The sequence below is a fragment of the Pipistrellus hanaki genome (assembly GCF_964339955.1).
Source record: "Pipistrellus hanaki genome assembly, chromosome: 3".
Classification (NCBI taxonomy): Eukaryota; Metazoa; Chordata; class Mammalia; order Chiroptera; family Vespertilionidae; genus Pipistrellus; species Pipistrellus hanaki.
This window is the reverse complement of record NC_140505.1, coordinates 11314908-11329820: the sequence shown is the minus strand read 5'-3', so window position 1 is coordinate 11329820 and position 14913 is coordinate 11314908. Positions and strand designations below refer to the sequence as shown.

At 35.7% G+C, this 14913-nt stretch overlaps 1 protein-coding gene across 1 annotated transcript in view; it reads left to right on the top strand.

Annotated features, from left to right (window-relative positions):
• The window catches only part of TUSC3 (tumor suppressor candidate 3), a 98267-nt gene extending 83573 nt beyond the window's left edge, over nucleotides 1-14694 (top strand). The window contains exons 8-10 of the mRNA XM_084877021.1: nucleotides 6011-6085; nucleotides 8961-9051; nucleotides 12270-14694. Coding sequence (XP_084733147.1) covers nucleotides 6011-6085; nucleotides 8961-9051; nucleotides 12270-12285 — 182 coding nt within the window. The 3' untranslated portion in view covers nucleotides 12286-14694. The remainder of the gene's footprint in view (nucleotides 1-6010; nucleotides 6086-8960; nucleotides 9052-12269) is intronic.
• Nucleotides 14695-14913: the final 219 nt, after the last annotated feature.

Genomic DNA, 14913 nt, shown 5'->3' with positions numbered 1-14913 from the left:
ACAATTCTATGAGTGGGGAGTTACCTTTAGGCAAACAACTGAGGTTTGTGTGAGTCGTGTGACGTTTCGGTTTTGGAAATGAAGCTGGAGGAGAGAGATGACGACTCCATTTCCTATTTGTGTCTTCCTAAAGCTCACTGATCAGCACTGACCCTCTTCCTCGTACCAGTTCTCAACCTTCTTATTCCTCCCCCACGTGACCACACATCCTTGGCGCATACATGGAATTGTGCATATCTGTCCTTTGTTTCTAGTTTGCATTTATTTAATTACCCCTATCTTTTATGACTTCAAACTTAAGAAATGACTAAGATGAGTATTTTTATGTGTGTTGTACTTTGCCTCTTAGATTGAACTTGGAAATACCTACATTTTAGTAAACTTTCTCAAATTTTGTGATTTTCATCAATAACTACAGTTTTCTGTGTTCCAACATTAATATGATAAGATATTAATCCTTTCTGCATATCAGGAGGGCTTTAAGTGAGAAAATGAAATATTTGCAAACATGTTTATAAGAACGTCTCGATATCTAAAAATGTGGGCAAGGCCATATTTACTCTTACTTTGTCTCTTAAGTGTATGTTTATGAAGTAAAATAGCTTTGTGTTCAAGTACAATGGTAAGAAAAAAATATTTGTTGCAGGTCACTTTTAAACTCTGAATAAATATATATATATATATATATATATAAATATATATATATATATATATATATAAATATATATATATATATATATAAATATATATATATAATACACACACACACACACACACACACACACACATTTTTTCTGCCCTGTTTCAGTTCTTGATGTAGCATTCTAGCAGCATACTTTATTCAAAGAAGCTAGTCTATTAAACACACCAGGAGTACTTCACAAAAGAAATGAAAGCTCTATTATATGCAGGAATTCTCCAAGGTTTCATTTCATGGCTCATTGACATGAAGCTGAGTTTAGGATGCAAAGAAATTTCATAAGCAGTGTGAAGTCTTCCATATAGAGTTTAGCAGGAATACCTAAAAGAATTAGAAGTCCCTGTTCTCTTTATGTTACCAGTAATTATTTATTGCTTTATTTCATAGATATTTATGAAAAAGAACATTTCTTTTAAAATGGTAGACTCACTAAAATTATCAGTAAAAGTTAAAGAAGTCATTATGTAATAATTTGTGATTTTACTTTTATTTGGTAGTCTGCTAATTTTTTAACACTATATTTTTTTTCTTGCAATTTATGTGTGTATATTTTCCCTTTTGGGAAAAAATCTGTAGAGACCATTTCTGCCTTTGGTTTTTTTCCTCCTAAGTTAGTAAGCCAGATGATTAGATGCAATGGCAAAAGTTTGTTGGAAAAAACCTAAGAAAGAACAGATGGAGTTGTTTGATGTCATAGGTTATATACTTATATTTACTATAAATGCTTTTCTCCCTAATTGTAGTGTTTTATTTTCTCTTATTTGTTTCTTATTTAGTGAAGAAAAAAGAATAATCCTAAGTAGTCCATGAAAAAGAACTATATAAAAAGTATAAGAAATATTATGGCATTTTAATACATATATGTGAACCAAGAAGAATTTATATAATTCTTTGTTTTCCCAGTAAAAAAATTATTTTTATTTTTCGTTCAGTTATGTTTTAGTACTGGATGCAAATCAGATATTTGCTATTTACAAGAAAGTATACAGATCGAAAAAGAATTACCCTGCAGTGGCCTGTGCGAAGCTCAGTGCTCAGACGCAGCAAGAAAGCGGAGCACCTGGATGTCCAGGTAGTTCAGCTGACTGTTGGGTCCATTTTGCTGCAGTAGCCAAAGAAGTTTCCCTGTCGGAGAATAAGTGAGGGGGAATATTCCAGTAGGAGGCACTGCAGGTACGGGAACATAACATGAGAGAGAATATTCACAAATTGTGAAGAGGAGATTTGGCTGGGTAATGAAAATGTTTGCATGCCTTGCTAAGTAAACTTGACCCTTACCTGAATTCACCAAGCTACAGTCTGTGTGCCAGTGGGTACAGGACACATGAGGTATTGTATTGGCTTTACTGCCAGCTAAATGAACTCTGACCTGTCCCATGATTCCCCGTGTCCTTAAAGTCTGAGTTCTGAAGATAGCATAGATAATATAAGTTGGAAGTGCTAATATGAAATACTAGAAATATATAAAAGAGTGATATGCAAATTAACCATCACTAATAAAAGCGATACGCAAATTAACCATCACTTTGCTACACAAGCCATGCCTACCAGCCAATCACAACACATATGCAAATTAATCCCAACCAAGATGGCTGCAGCTACAGAGGCTTGGGTTCCTCTGGCAACAAGAGAAGCCAAGCTTTCCGCCTGCCCTAGCAGGCCTAAGCCTCCACTCCAGGCTACAAAGTTTCAATTGTAGAAAGTAAATATATCCTAGATACCAGGGCCTCTGCTTGGGTCACCAGGGGGCGTGGTTGGCCTGCAAACCATCACAGGCCTCTCAGGCCGCCCAACTTCCCAAGGGAACCCCCACCCTGATCTGGGACACCCTTCTGGGCAAACCAGCTGGCCCCCCACCTGTACACCAGGCCTCTATCCTATCTAATAAAAGAGTAATATGCAGATTGACCGTTCTTCCAACACACAATATAGCTGCCCCTATGTGGTCAAAGGCCCCGCCCCTATGTGGACACAAGATGGCCACCACAAGATGGCCAGCAGGGAAGGGCAGTTGGGAGGGACCAGGCCTGCAAGGGAGAGCAGTTGTGGGTGATCAGGCCTGCAGGGAAGGGCAGTTGAAGGTGATCAGTCCTGAGGACGGAAGTTGGGGGCAAACAAGCTGGCAGGGGAGCAGTTACACATCAGTCAGGCTGGCATGGGAGAGGTTAGCGGGGGGAGATCAGGCTGGCAGGCAGAAGCAGTTAGGGGCAATCAGGAAGGCAGGCAGGCGAGCAGTTGGGAGCCAGCAGTCCTGGATTGTGAGAGGGATGTCCCAGATTGGAGAGGGTGCAGGCTGGGCTGAGGGACAACACCCCCCACCCCGCCCCCATGCATGAATTTCATGCACCGGGCCTCTAGTATATATAATTATAAAGATCACATTTGCTTTTCATTTGAGAAAATATTTGTTTTTCATTTATCATGAAAGAGTCATTGATTCTGCATTTATTTTCAATTTGTGATAGAGAAAAATGTTTCTTATATTTTACTGTGTTATATTGAAGACAAAAACATAGGAGAAAATTAATAATGGATGCAAGTTGAAGATAATTTTACATTTAGATCCCTTTAAGTCTTCTGTAATGTGTTAATATATTTTTTAACATCTGTTCTCATTCATCTTTAAATTGGCACTGGTGATTCTCTTCCTAGGAGCAGCAGCGAACCTAACATCATGTGCAATTGAGAATGAATTATAATGCAGTACAAATGCATTTGTTATTAGTTCAGTAGGATGCCCAGTGCCTTTGGTTATTATATAATTTGCACAAATAGCATTTTCTAGTTTATGTGGGATGTCAGTGTTTTGACTTTTTAAGATAATGATTGGCAGGCTCAGCAGAGAAATTGTGCAGTGGTTGAAGTACCTTATATATTACTACGATATTAATACAAACGTGCAAAGTAATACCTGGACTAGATTGTGTGTGTATGCATTAATCTCAGAACAATAGAACAAGTCTCAGGAACATTACAGTTTATCCACTATATACTGACATCTCATATAATCTTTCAATGTTGTGCCAATTTGGCTGCAGCCATAATTGTAATGGCAGAAAAGCATCTATTATCCAAGAGTTAGACATAGAATATTTCCCAGATTTCTAGGGGCTTTCCTTAATTATTCAGCATCCACCCAGTGAAGGAAGCTCTACACATCAACTCTGACAAATGAGCATCTAGCTTTTTCCTCTGTTTAAAAATTAATCCATCTATAAATGTGAATTATTTTTCTCAAATGATAAGTATTACGTAGATTTTTTTTAATTTTAAACTTTTGTTTCCTTTGATACTATGGAACTTAAGCCCAATAATTCTCAATAATCAAAGATTTTAAGTTTAAAAAGTATTTTAAAATAAAAGAGGGAGGGTTGGTGAGTTTAAAGCCATTTTAGTTTAATTCTTATATCTTAATTTTAACCATCAAGTTTAAAGTAGGGTCACAGCTCATTTCTCAGTACTTTTGCAGGAAACATTCTGAGGATGAGATCATACTTTCTGACCCTACTGCTTTCTAATAAGGTATTTTAATTGGGGGTTGTGCACAGCCTGTATTTAGGCATCTCTTTGCTTTAAAATTCCTATGTTTGGGTTATATGTACAAAGGTTACCAAGTTTTGCATTTCTTTATATACATATTTATGGATATGAACTTTCCGTTCAGAGGGGTTCATAGAGATCAGAGCAGGAATAAATGAAATATAACCAGGAAAACAATTGAAAAGATCAAAGAAACTAAGAAGTTCTTTAAGAAAATAAACAAAATTGCCAACCCTTTAGCTAGACTAACAAAAAAAACAAAAAATACCCCAGAAGATCAACTGATACTGCAGATATAAGGAGAGTCATAAGACAATCTATGAATAGTTACATGCTACATAACCTAGAAGTGGATACATTGCTAGAAACACACACCCTATCAAGACCAAATCAGGAAGAAATAGAAAAATCTGAACAGACCGATAATGAGTAAAGATACCGAATCTATAATCAAAAGTCTCCCAACACAGATTTCCAGGACCAGATAACTTCACTGGAGAATTCTTCCAAACCTTTAAAGAAGAATTAACACCAATCTTTCCCAAATTCTTCCAAAACTGAGGAGTAAGGAGCTCTTCCAAACTCATTCTAGGAGGCCAACATTACTCTGCTACCACAACCATAGAGGGCACCCCAGGAAATTATACTGGTACACCACTATCCCGGATGTATATAGGTGCAAAAGTTCTCAACAAAATACTAGCAAACCAAATTCAAGAACACAAAGGATTGTACACCGCCCACCAAGTACGCTGCGATGGAAGCATGGCTCAACATATGAAATCAATAAGTGTGATATATATTATATTACTAAAATGAAAGGAAATATTACATGCTCATATCAGTAGGTACAGAAAATCATACAACAACATCCTTTCATGATAAAAAACCTCAGCTGACTAACTTTCTCAGAACAAACCTTAGCAAAATAAAGGCCATATATGAGAAACCTGCAGGTAACCGGAATGTGCACTGGGATAAGCCAGACACACAGAAAGACAAGTACTTCATGCTATCACTTACATGTGAAATCCAAGAAAACTAAATGTGTTAAAACAATAAATGCTGGTTACCAGGAGATGGAGGCAATGGAGATTAAGACAGCTATTGTTTAAAGACACAAACTTACAAACAGGTACTTTAGACTTCTGACCAAATTTGGTTGGTTTTATTCTGAATATATTATAATTTCCTATGACTGCTAATGTAATGTGTCATTGTGATTTTATACTGTCTTTATGTATAATGTGAAATGTCATTATTGGTTTTGAGAGTCCACATAAAGCATACATGCTGTGAGGGTTCTAGAATTTAAGAGCATTTCAATTATTTGCAAAATCTCACAAGGTTTTAGGTTATACATTTTAAAAATCAAGTTAGCACTAGTTGGTTTGGCTCAGTGGATAGAGTGTCAGCCTGCAGACAGAAGGATCCCGGATTTGATTCCAGTCAAGGGCAGATGCCCGGATTGCAAGCTTGATCCCTAGTAGAGGGTGTGCAGGAGGCAGCCAAACAATGATTCTCTGTCATCATTGATGTTTCTAACTCTCTTCCTTTCTGAAATTAATAAAAATGTATTTTTTTAAATGGAGGTAGATTTAAATACAAAATGATAATTTTATTTATTTTATCAGCTTAGATTAAGTTGTACTTACCTCTGTTTGCATTTGTAATTTGTGTCCTACTATAGAAAACATTGTGTTCAGATCCCAAAAAATTAATTTGTCTTATTTGGATCTATTGCTACTTTTTCCTTGACAATTACTATAGATGCTGCTATCACCATGGGGATGGTTCTTCTAAATGAAGCGGCAACATCCAAAGGAGATGTTGGAAAAAGACGAAGTAATTCTCTGTTGTTTTTCTGTAATTTTGTTTTAGACTTAAGATTCGTTTAAATCAAATGGGGAATACAAAAGTCCTTTGTAAACAAACTCCTAACGAAATGTTCTGGTTGAGGAAGGTTGCAGTGTTTTTTACTCTTCTATTAAATGTGTGCAAATAATTAAAACTATATTCCAATGGTATTGGGTGACTTTCTGTGGAACTGCAGAGAAAGGAGAAATTCTGTCCACCCTCATTAAGGGTGCTCTGCCCAGCTCCATGGAGGCTCTAGTCCCTGGATTACCAGGCAGTGGGGGAGCCTGAGAGATGTATGGTCAAATGATAGGTCCTTATGCCACAGGAATCAGGTGTGCATTTCTGAGCCCTTTTTAAAACCCAGAATTTGTGTATTAGGAGCACAGGTACCTGAGAAAGGCTAACAATCTATTCAGAAGTTTAAAGACGAATAATTTATCCTATATAATGAAAGCCTAATATGCAAATAGACCAAACAATGGAATGACCAGTGGAACAACTATTCATCCTGACATGCACTGACCACCAGGGTCAGACACTCAACACGGGACCTGCCCCCAACCCGGAGGCCTGAGGCCAGCCAAGGTGGGTGCTGGCAGAGCCCCCCTGATCACCCTGCCGGTTACCCCTCAGATCAGCCCCGATGGATGGCCAGGCCTAGGGACCCTCCCATGCATGAATTTCATGTATTGAGCCTCTAGTTTAAAATAAAAAAACTTACTTCCTTTATGGGATTGTAGGTAGGGTAATATGATTGTTAGTACATCATAGTGATTTCTGAACACTTGGGTATCTTAAGTGTTAAAATGTATTGGGTGAAATATACAGTTCAGTTTACCATTTTCCATTATTTCCTTTATACACCATTTTGAAGAAATATAGAAGTGAAGTAAAGGTTACTTTGTTTAGCTAAGCATTGTTCAGATATATCATTTCATGATATATCTGGATAAACAATGTGATGCTCTTAGGATTGATAAATAACATTTATGAGGCAAATTCTTATGTGATGATATACTACCATATGTCCTATCATATCAGGCTTAATAGTAATAAATCTGTATTAATATTTTAATCACACAATGTCTATGAAACCAATACTTCCAACTTTTTCTCTCTTGGTCGATATTTCTATATATAACTAGAGGCCCAGTGCATGAAATTTGTGCACAGGTAGGGTCCCTAGTTGCTACCACTGCTAGCCAGGGCCTCCCTTCCCAGCTGCCTGCCACCGCTGCCGGCTGGGGTGGAGAAGCAGGGGGGAAGGGCCCAAGGGCGGTTGGCAGCCCCACCCCCTGGTCGAACTCCCTCTCCGACTCCCTGTCTAGGGAACAATTTGCATATTAGGCTTTTATTATATAGGATTCTCCAATCCCTACTGCCAAATTGTGTGTGAGAGATTATATTTTTAAGTTATTTCTTTATTCTAGCAGGATTGATATAATATACAACCACTGTCATTATTGACCAGGTTGGAATGCTCCTGTGTCAGCATTTACTTCTTACAAGTATGTCATCTGGAGTGGGCTACAGTGATTCATTTAGTAATTACTAATGCCTCACCAGCCATTTAATTCCTCTCCCTTATCCCTATACAAGTATTGGGTGGCATTATTTTGTTCTACCACAGAAAATCAAATATTTTTTATGTGTTCACATATTTTGAGCCTCATTCCCACTGCGCATATTCAAATGAGGCCACTAAGAGTGGCAAAGGGAGTGAAAAGCTTTATTCAGCTTCTGAAAAGCTTTTTAAAATAAAAAAGGAAAAGAAGTGTTTGGTAAAAGTACTAAATGTAGGAAGGTATAAAGTAAAACACCATTTTACTGGGTTTAGTAAGACTTAATTGTAAGACATGTTGTAAGCTATGTTAGCTATGTTTTTACATGCTCCATCTAGTGCCTGGTGTCTAGCATATTTGGATATTCTACAATATTTTTTAAAGAATTTTTCATTTTGTGATATAGAGCACCTTTTTTTCTTCCTTGGATGTTCATCTATATGGTCTTGTTTGAAATGAAATGTCACAGAGACTACAATTGAATGTTATTAAGCGCTTAATTTGTACTCAAGAGAGAATGATATTACTATAGAGTTGAATAAAAACTAACAGATTTCTAGGCCATTATTTTGAGAATACCATACCACATATACTCCCTTTTACTCTCCAAACTTTTATTCTTAGCTTTCTATACATCATAATGAATTATTTTAACAGGCTTTTACTGATGCAATAATCTAAAATTATTTTTCATAAATACTTCATGGCCCTGAGAATAAAATTCTTTTTTTTTCTTTTAATATATTTTATTGATTTTACACAGAGAGGAATTGAGAGGGACAGAGAGAGAAACATCGACCAGCTGCCTCTTGCACACCCCCTACTGGGGATGTGCCCACAACCAAGGTACATGCCCTTGACCAGAATCGAACCTGGGACCTTTCAGTCCGCAGGCCGACGCCAAACCAGTCCTGGCAATGATAATAAAATTCTATTTAGCATTCCAATAATGCAGATGTCTCTGCTAATAGAATTTATGCTTCATAATACAGGGAATAATTTCATTTGTGGTTTTTACTTCCTGGGGCATTTTAGTACATGTAGAACTCTGTTAAGAGGAAAACTATTAGAATACTTAGATCAGTCACTTCGGTTGTTTTCATAACCAAAACATTCCAGCTCATTGGGAAGAATGTGAAAAATAGTGAATCCATTGTATTTTGGATTATCTGATTTGTTTTACCTGTGTGTGCCATGAGCTATTGATGTAAGTACACTGTGATTGTTGAATGCATTTTTAAATGGAGACGTTTGGGTTGCATGTATCTAGACACTGATGGTGTCTTTTGTCTCTCTAGTCATCTGCCTGGTGGGACTGGGTCTGGTGGTCTTCTTCTTCAGCTTTCTGCTCTCCATATTTCGTTCCAAGTACCATGGCTATCCTTACAGGTAATATACTAACGTGACTGTATTCATTCTTAACTGACAGAATAAACAGAATTTTAATGGTTAATTTATATTCAAGGAGTGATGTAAATAACTCATTTTCCCAGAAATTTTAAACTCAGTTAAGCAAGTGTGAACACTGCTATGTGTTCAGCATAGATTATACAAAGGAGATAGAAGACATGGTATCTTTATAAAGATGTTCATATATATTTTATGAGTATATTTTATAAAGATTATATTTTATAAAGTATATTTTATATACTTTAAGAATATATTTTGTAAAGATGTATATTTTATAAAGTATATTTTATAAAGATGTATACATCTTTATAAAATATACTTTATAAATCTGGTAAAATATACCAGAGTATATTTTATAAAGATGTTCATATATATATTGTCATGATTGGAGATAGGCAGTTGTTGAAAATTCATTCTCAAATCACCGTGTGTGTGTGTGTGTGTGTGTGTGTGCTTATCCATATAACAAAATGGGTTTTAAGCTTTGTTGAATTCATCAAAATTTCTTTTTCTTTTAGATTACCTATCATGCTTACTGCATTTTCAGTTTTTTTCTCATATAATCTGTTAAGTTTTTTTTACTAAACTTTGCATCATCTTTTGAATTCTACAGAGTTTTAGCTTTTTCAAATAAGAAAAGCCAACTTGAAAGGGAAATTAAATGCTAAATAATCTCTGGTCACTAGAGTTGTCATGAATATCTCAATTTCCACCAACATATTGTCATGACTGGAGGTAGACAGTTATTGTAAATTCATTCTCAGATCACCTCATTATAACCAAACTTTAGACTTTTACTAAAACCTAATACAATTGGTGAGCAAGATAATACTTGGTCATTTCATGAACCGGGCACAAATTTATTTCTTGAGCATATTCCTTCTTCAGCTTCCCTTAAGAGAATAAATGTTTTCCTTTCTCTGTGAGGTCCTCCTAATAGCTTATCCATTCTTCTCTTCATTAGGGAGCAAAGGGCCTATTGTTTCCTTCTGCAGAGTTAAAACTGCTGAGTCAGGGCAACTAGTGATACATTCATAAAGTTAAATCTCATCAGACCTTACATCTCTTCCCCAATGCGCACTATGCAGTTATCTTAAGATGGTTTTGTGTTACAGAGTATTAATTACTCAGTGGCACATATTATTAATTACTCAGTGACGGCAGCAGTACACGGCTTTATCTGGGGGACAAAACTAATCCTGTAACGGGGAGATCTGCCTGTGGTGCTTTATTAGTGGAGGAGTAAGCCTTTTCAGCCCCACCTCTCTTCTCACATGGCAGAGGCTCCGTTCCAGTTCTCTTCTTCCCACGCACATAAAGATAAATGCACTCGGGGTGGAGAAATGTACCCTGTCTGAGCTGTGGGGTCATCTCCCTTAAATCCTGTCTGCAGGGTACAGGAGTTGTCAAGCACATGAGCTCCCAGGGCAACAAGAGTATTAAAAAGAGCAAGTAAAGTCTCCAGAATCATGACCATCATTATTTGTAAACTAATTTTTCACTTCCCTCACAATTTTGGGTTCTGTTTAATCTGTCTTAGTTTCTTCTCTACATAGAGTGATCTTTTTATGTCATTTTTATTGTCTCTTAAACCTCACAAAACCTTGAACATTTTCTCAGTACTTCATACTGCTATTTTTTTGCTGGTCTCTATGCTGAAGAGGATAAAGGTCTACTGTACATGTTATCCTATGCCCATACATCTTCCCCACATTTTTAGTCTTCACTTTTTACCCCCTCCATCATTGTTTCATACCATCACTCAGTTCTCCCAGATTGTCTTTTGAGTCTTTAAACTTCCCGACTTAAATCCCTGATCTGCTTGTTACTAGCTGTGTCCTTTGACACGTTACTTAACTTAAACCTTGGTTTTCTCGTTTGTAAATGGAAAAATTTTACATATGTATTTTGCTTAGTGTAAGGACTGCAGGAGAGAAAGCATGTAAAATCAATGGCACATCGCCATTACATAGTAATAATTACTCAGTGGCACATAGTATTAATTACTCAAATGTTTAAAGCTAACGGTTATTATAATTCTGATGGAAATATTTATATTTAATTTATATTTAATATTTAATCTACATTTCTCTAACCAGGATTTTTCTTTACACTTAAGAGTAAGTAACTTGTTTGCATGATTGAGTTGAGTGAAGAACAGATTTTCCCTGAACCTTTTGATGAATTTAGTTGGACTCCTGAGTCTCTTGAAACTACCAGCAAAACATCAATATTAAGAATTTGATCTAATTACCATCTGAGCCATAGTTCAAAAAAAAAATTTCTATTTCACTGGTAGCACTGAATTTATTTTGGGTATTAAATAAAGATTAATTTAAGGGTTTGTCCTATTTACTAAGAAGAGCAAAATGCTAATAGCAATACATGATAATGTTCACTTATGGGTAATTACTTTTCCAATATTTTCCACAGACATTTTCACTCATGCTGAAGTTTTCAAAATATTTCTGTAAAAATATTTATGACACATCAAGTCTCAAGTAGGAAAGTAACAAGAAGCATCCTCATAATTGTATCACTTTGCTTCCTGTTTTTAAGACTCATGGAAAAATAGTATTTAGAATCAGAAGATCAGTTCAAGTTCAATATATAATTTTGTATATTAGTTAAGAGCTCTGGTTCTGAAGTCACACAAATCTGAACTAGAATCCAAGAACCTGTCTTTACTAACATTAGGACTTGGAGTTTTTTGTACCATTTCATCAGAATCTGATAATTTTATTATACTTTCTTTCAGGTTCAATATAATGAAATTATATATTTCATAAAAATCATCAATTGTTTACATTATGTAAGTGAATTGTAATATTTAGGGCATTGAAATTACCCACTTTATTTCAGTCCATTCCTTTATTTCCCCTGTATTGCCAGTCTGAGTGATTAACCATTGGTCTAGCCAACAATGAGAGTGACCCACAGAAATAGTGTGTTTTACCCAAACTTCACCATCAAGTTTAAGTTCTTATCAGCATCTTTGCCCACCACTGACCTACATTTAGTCCCAGCCTGACCCCATTACAGGAACTAATTCAGCACAATTACCTCATATGACTATTAAAATGAGGTGAATTAATGTAATTGTGACATTTTTCGTTATATTTATATGTACTATTTTAGAAGGGGGTGAACAGCTATTGTTTTCCTTACTTCCACTCACCATAATTTTTCTTTTTCAGCTTTTTAATTAAATGAAGCCAAGTGGGATTTCCAGAAAGTGAAAGTGTACCATGAAGATAAAGTGATCCTGACACTCTACTTTGAATTCTTCAGTACATTTCCATGTTGATTGTGATAATGTAGCTTATTCTTGTGTAATTTTATAAATGTGAGATTTCCCAGTGAATTTAATTTATAGAAATGTGTGGTTAAATTCAATATTATCACTGGAAAGAACAAAGGAAAAACTGTTGTGTTTTTCAAGCATATCATCCTATTCAGTGTGTGCTCCAGGACTGAAATAAATGGCAATGTGTCAATTCATGCTTAAATGTTCACTTATTAGTAAGGAAAACCGCAGCATCACTAAGGGGAAACTAAGAAGTGTGTGTTAATAAATTCCTAGGGCTGTACAGAGATAAGATATATGCATGAGAATATGTCATGTTCTGAAAAGTTACATTTATTGCAGTTTCAAGCTAAAGGATATGTATGGTTATATAGTGTTTTGTTCTAATTAGTCCTAACTAGAGTAAGGTGTGCAGGACAGGGAGCTCGGTGACTAGTACCTACAACTCTGATGCCTAACCTGGGAAAGGCAGGTTCTTTCCATTTATAATCCTAAAGCAAACATGGCTAAATCAACATGCCTCAAAGGCATCGGCAATGGAAGCAGCACCCGAACTAAGAACTCTTTTCTCTCCAACTTCAGAGGTGTCATCTAGGAATCCAGGCTTAGAATCACAGAACTAACCTTGCATTTCCCCCGTGTTCCATCAAAACCTCATTCCCTGAATTAACCCCGTGGGAGTGAGTCGGTGAAGCTGTTTTGAAACCAGATATAGGAGTCCAACATTATGTTTGCATACCCTGTTTCTGATTGTTTATACAGCACCTTCTCGTATGTTACGGTGTTTTTTCCTTCACAGCAATTCTGTAAATTAGACAGGAAATGTAAATTTTGTCTGACTTATAGAAATATTACAAGCTGAAAGCCAAAAAAGAAAAAAGAACTTGTAGCTAGACTTTTAAACCTCAAACCTGAATTTTTACTTCTGTGGTGCTACCCAAAGAAGGAATTAGAAACAGCCCAATAAACTTTTTATTTTTCCTCATTAGGCTTTGTTATCTAGTTTTTATTAAGATCCAAATAATAGACCACAAACAACTTTGTTAGCTATATTCTCAAATAGGAGCCGATGTACATCCACAGAATTTACTTATTTTGTACGTATGAAATTCAATAAAGAATGGAAAATATAAAAGCATACAGGAGCATATTAAGTTCAATCCTGAATCAATATCAGTGCTAGCAGTATGAAACCTCTCTTTTCAAAACATGATGATATTCAGAATTATGCTAAACTCATCTCCAAATCTATTATTAAAAACCGTATTAATTCCCCTAGTTCCTGTTCAAAGATTGATACATTTAGTATTGGAACAGCATTTATGGAAGCGCAACAAGGGAACACACTCACTGGTTTAATGCCTGTTACTAGGTAGCACTTGACCTGTCAATCTCAATCCATTGAGCATTTTCACATCCTAAAGTTCATGCAGAACAGACGTTACAGTTGGAGTTTGCCAAATGTTATGAACACTTATTTATTAAGTATAATTATTTGTATTTGTCCCTTTAAAGCTCTCAATTTTTTCAGTTAGTGTGCAGTTCACTAAATGATATTAACACGTATTTGTTCTCTCTACAAAGCTTAATAGTGTTTAATCAGAACACTATTAAGTTCTCAAATACTGTGATCCAGGTGAAAAGAACCTCCCTGTCCCATATTAGCAAACGTTTTCTAGCCTAAATTATATAATCTATGAACATTCAATACCTGCCACTATAAAAACAGTGGGTTTTTGTTGGTTGGTTGGTTGGTTGGTTGGTTTTCAGAATTCTAATATTTAAAAAGCTATTAATTCTGTATAGGCAATAGTTACTTGAGGGGAGTGATTCTAGAGGGAAATAAACTGTCTTGAGACTAATCATTATTAAGTTCTAAGGGCAAAATTCCAAAAACAAATATTGGCTCAAATGTAGTTTGCTTTCAGAATGTAATGTGCAAAGTCACATCTATGATATATGACATCATTACCTTTGCCAAACAATTTAAATTGAAAAATTAATTTGTGTGTGGTATGTTATATTCTCTCAAGTCACTTTTCAACCAGATGCACTGTATTAAAGATTCCCTTAAAAATATATGTGTAACAATCGCCAGATAGGATTAAAATATTTCTCTTCTACTACGTTTTAGAGAAAAACCCTAATATAAAATTCTATCAAAAAGAGTTTCATTTTATAATAACATAAACAACATGTTTCATTTTTCTCAGCACACTCTTCCTTGCATTAGGTATTCACATGAGAAAGCCCAATGCTGTTGTGTCTTTACTGTAATTTTCTTTTGCAAATAAAGTCATATTCCTTGTCAGCAAGTATGGTGATTTGGAGAGATTAAATTTTATAACTACAGAGATTGACAAGTATTCACTTTCTTACTATTATGAGAACCATCCTAAGGCTACATGAAGGGAGTGGTCATTCTAAACAAGGCATGACATACTGTCTTGAGGTCAGTGACATTAAACAGTGTGTTTTAACATCATGATAGGGGCAAACACATTAGAGCATCTAGGGACAAAACATTTCAATGA